Source organism: Lactuca virosa, chromosome 4 (genome assembly GCF_052849685.1).
Source record: "Lactuca virosa cultivar CGN04683 chromosome 4, Lactuca_virosa_CGN04683_v6, whole genome shotgun sequence".
Classification (NCBI taxonomy): Eukaryota; Viridiplantae; Streptophyta; class Magnoliopsida; order Asterales; family Asteraceae; genus Lactuca; species Lactuca virosa.
Genome location: NC_136429.1, coordinates 211,887,435 through 211,890,069, shown reverse-complemented (window position 1 = coordinate 211,890,069; position 2,635 = coordinate 211,887,435). Strand labels below are relative to the sequence as shown.

Sequence of the window (2,635 nt, the reverse complement as noted above, 5' to 3'; positions counted from 1 at the left end):
CAAGTGGCAAAAAAAAAATTTCATTTATTAGAGAGGAAGATTATTGCAATTATTAAATTAAAATATTATATGAAATTTAATAAAATAGAAACACTCATAAAATGACATGTGGAAAAAAAATTAATTCAAAATAACCACAAAATGATATTTGGCAAATTGAATGAGAGTGTGACAAGTGACAAAAAAAACTTTTATTTATTAGAGAGGAAGATGATCTATAATTTATTTTGTTGACAGAAATATTATTTAATGTGGCATAAAATTATTTTGGAAAGTTTTTTTTTCGAAAATTGATCATTTTTCCCAAAACATGCAAAACTTAAAACTTGATAAACTTTATTTATTCAGTTGTTTTCCTAACATTAGTAGGAGGATATTTAAATTCTTTTTTTAATTTCTTTTTTAATAAACATTTAGAAATGCAAAACAAAAAAATCTAAATCTAATCAAAATGAACTTAAATTTAGAAATATTGTTAAAATTCAATAAAAATCATTGTTTTGTTATGAGTTGTAAGATGAAATCAAACAGAAAAAGTTTAAAATCTAATTAAATAAAATTTATAATTACATCCCAAGTACTACCAAACACATATGTCCTTAAAGTATATGAATGCCTAAAAACTAAAAAGGGTTGGTTGTGTTCCATGCATGAAGACGTGCGGAAATAGCAAAATGCGACGGAATGAAGCTGTCTTTTACAAAACATGCGATGTTGTGCTCTTTTTCAATGTTATAACATTAATACATTATTCCTTTTTATGTGATTTAAATTATTAAAAAACATTATACTTATCATTTTGGGTTATATTTAAAGAACATTATACTTATTTTGTGGAGACTTCAATTTAAAATTTTATCCATCAATAACTATTACAATATATAAAATCAACGACAAGCAAAAAGATTAGGATTACCAAACGCTTACATATACTCCATTTTCTTTACCAACTCAAATGCTTAAAGCAAAACCTTCTCTCTCTTCACCGGAATTCATGGAGGAAGATGGGGAGGAGGAGACGCCACGATCTCCATTCTGGTTACAAACTACCAACAACGTCGGCCGTATTCAACGCTACCGCCGCCGTCTCTCATCCCTCTTCTTTAACTCCGTCGTCTTGATCATCGTCTTGCTCTTACTTGCAATTCTATCCATGGTGTTCGTCATCCCAAATGTTATTGATTTCTCATCAAACGTTTTTAAGCCAAATTTAGTCAGGAGAAGTTGGGATTCGATTAATTTAATCTTGGTTTTAGTCGCTTTGGCATTTGGGTTTCTTAGTAGAAATGTTAATAATGATGAGAAAGTAAGTTATGATCGGAGTTTGTCGGAATTATCAACCGGAGCTCCGATGATCACGTCTCCCTCAAGCTCAACCCCACATCAATGGTATGATTTCCCAGATCAATCCATGAGTTCTACTACTGGGTTACGGAGGCAAAAGACTAGCATCTCTTACCCAGATTTACGGGAACTATCGCCGCCGTGGGATCATGGCGCCGTCGATCCATGGCGGTTTTCAGATGATACACATTTGAATTATTACAAGGTTTTGGAGTCAAACCGGAACTACCTCCGGCAACGGAGCCGGCGAGAACAGGATTCTGGAAATCAGGGCGTAGTTGATGTCAATGCGTTTGGTGGTGTTTCTCAAGATAGTTTATATACTCCGGCACAGAAACCGGCGGTAGCGGAAGAAAGATTATACATACCACCACCACAACCAATGCCTCCGCCATCTCTTCCGGCGCAGCCGCCAATTGATACTGTGAAAAAGAAGATGAAGACGAAGCGAAGAGCTAGAAGCTCTGAACCCCGAAAAGTATTGTCGCCGGTTATCGATCCGTTGCCGGAGCCTTCATCGCCACCACCGGTTAAGCAATTGACTGAACGGAAAACGAATGGTGGCAATGCAACAAAAGAATTCTTTACGTCGTTTTACCATAAGAAGAAAAAGAAGCGTCAGAAGGAACGGAGTTTCGACGATTTACAGAGTCTTTTACACCATTCTCGACCACCCGCGACAAGATTTCAGCTACCACCAACGTCTCCGACGCCTCCTCCACCACCACATCCTCCATCGGTTCTCCATAAACTGTTTCCAACTAAAAAAGAAAAGCAAAAGATTATTACATCAGCCGCACTACCTCCTCCTGTACCACATACGTCTCCGCCTCCACCGCCACCTCCGACGAGTACTGCATCCCTTACACGACGACCCACCAGATCACAATCAGCTCCATTCCTTACCGATAATCCTGGTGTGCCATCGATGCTTGGAAAGTTCAACAGTATAGAAGACAGCTCAAGCGGAGGAGACTCGCCGATGAAGCAAGTTCCTCCACCACCACCGCCGCTACCGCCCTTCAAGGTGCCGGATTGGGAGTTCGCAGTGCAAGGTGATTTTGTTAATTTGCAGAGCGGAGTGAGCTCCAGAAGTGTGTCTCCTATCGGAGATGAAGCTCAGTCGCCATCATCCGTCGTAGATGCAACGGTGGCGCCGCCGCTTTTCTGTCCGAGCCCCGACGTGGACACTAAAGCTGATAACTTCATTGAAAGTTTCAGAGCCAGATTACAACTTGAGAGAATGTCCAAACTTGGGCCAGGCCCGGATTCAGGCCCAGGTGAGAGTTAA

General features: G+C 39.3%; 1 protein-coding gene across 1 annotated transcript; it reads left to right on the top strand.

Annotated features, from left to right (window-relative positions):
* The first annotated feature begins 955 nt into the window (after window positions 1-955).
* Window positions 956-2,635, top strand: LOC145105567 (uncharacterized). Its single transcript, XM_079042652.1, has one exon. The coding sequence runs from the start codon at window positions 956-958 to the stop codon at window positions 2,633-2,635; it is 1,680 nt and encodes a 559-aa protein (XP_078898778.1).

Bases quoted from the DNA above. Each gene is read 5' to 3' on its own strand.
- LOC145105567 (XM_079042652.1), top strand. From the start codon at position 956: ATGCTTAAAGCAAAACCTTCTCTCTCTTCACCGGAATTCATGGAGGAA.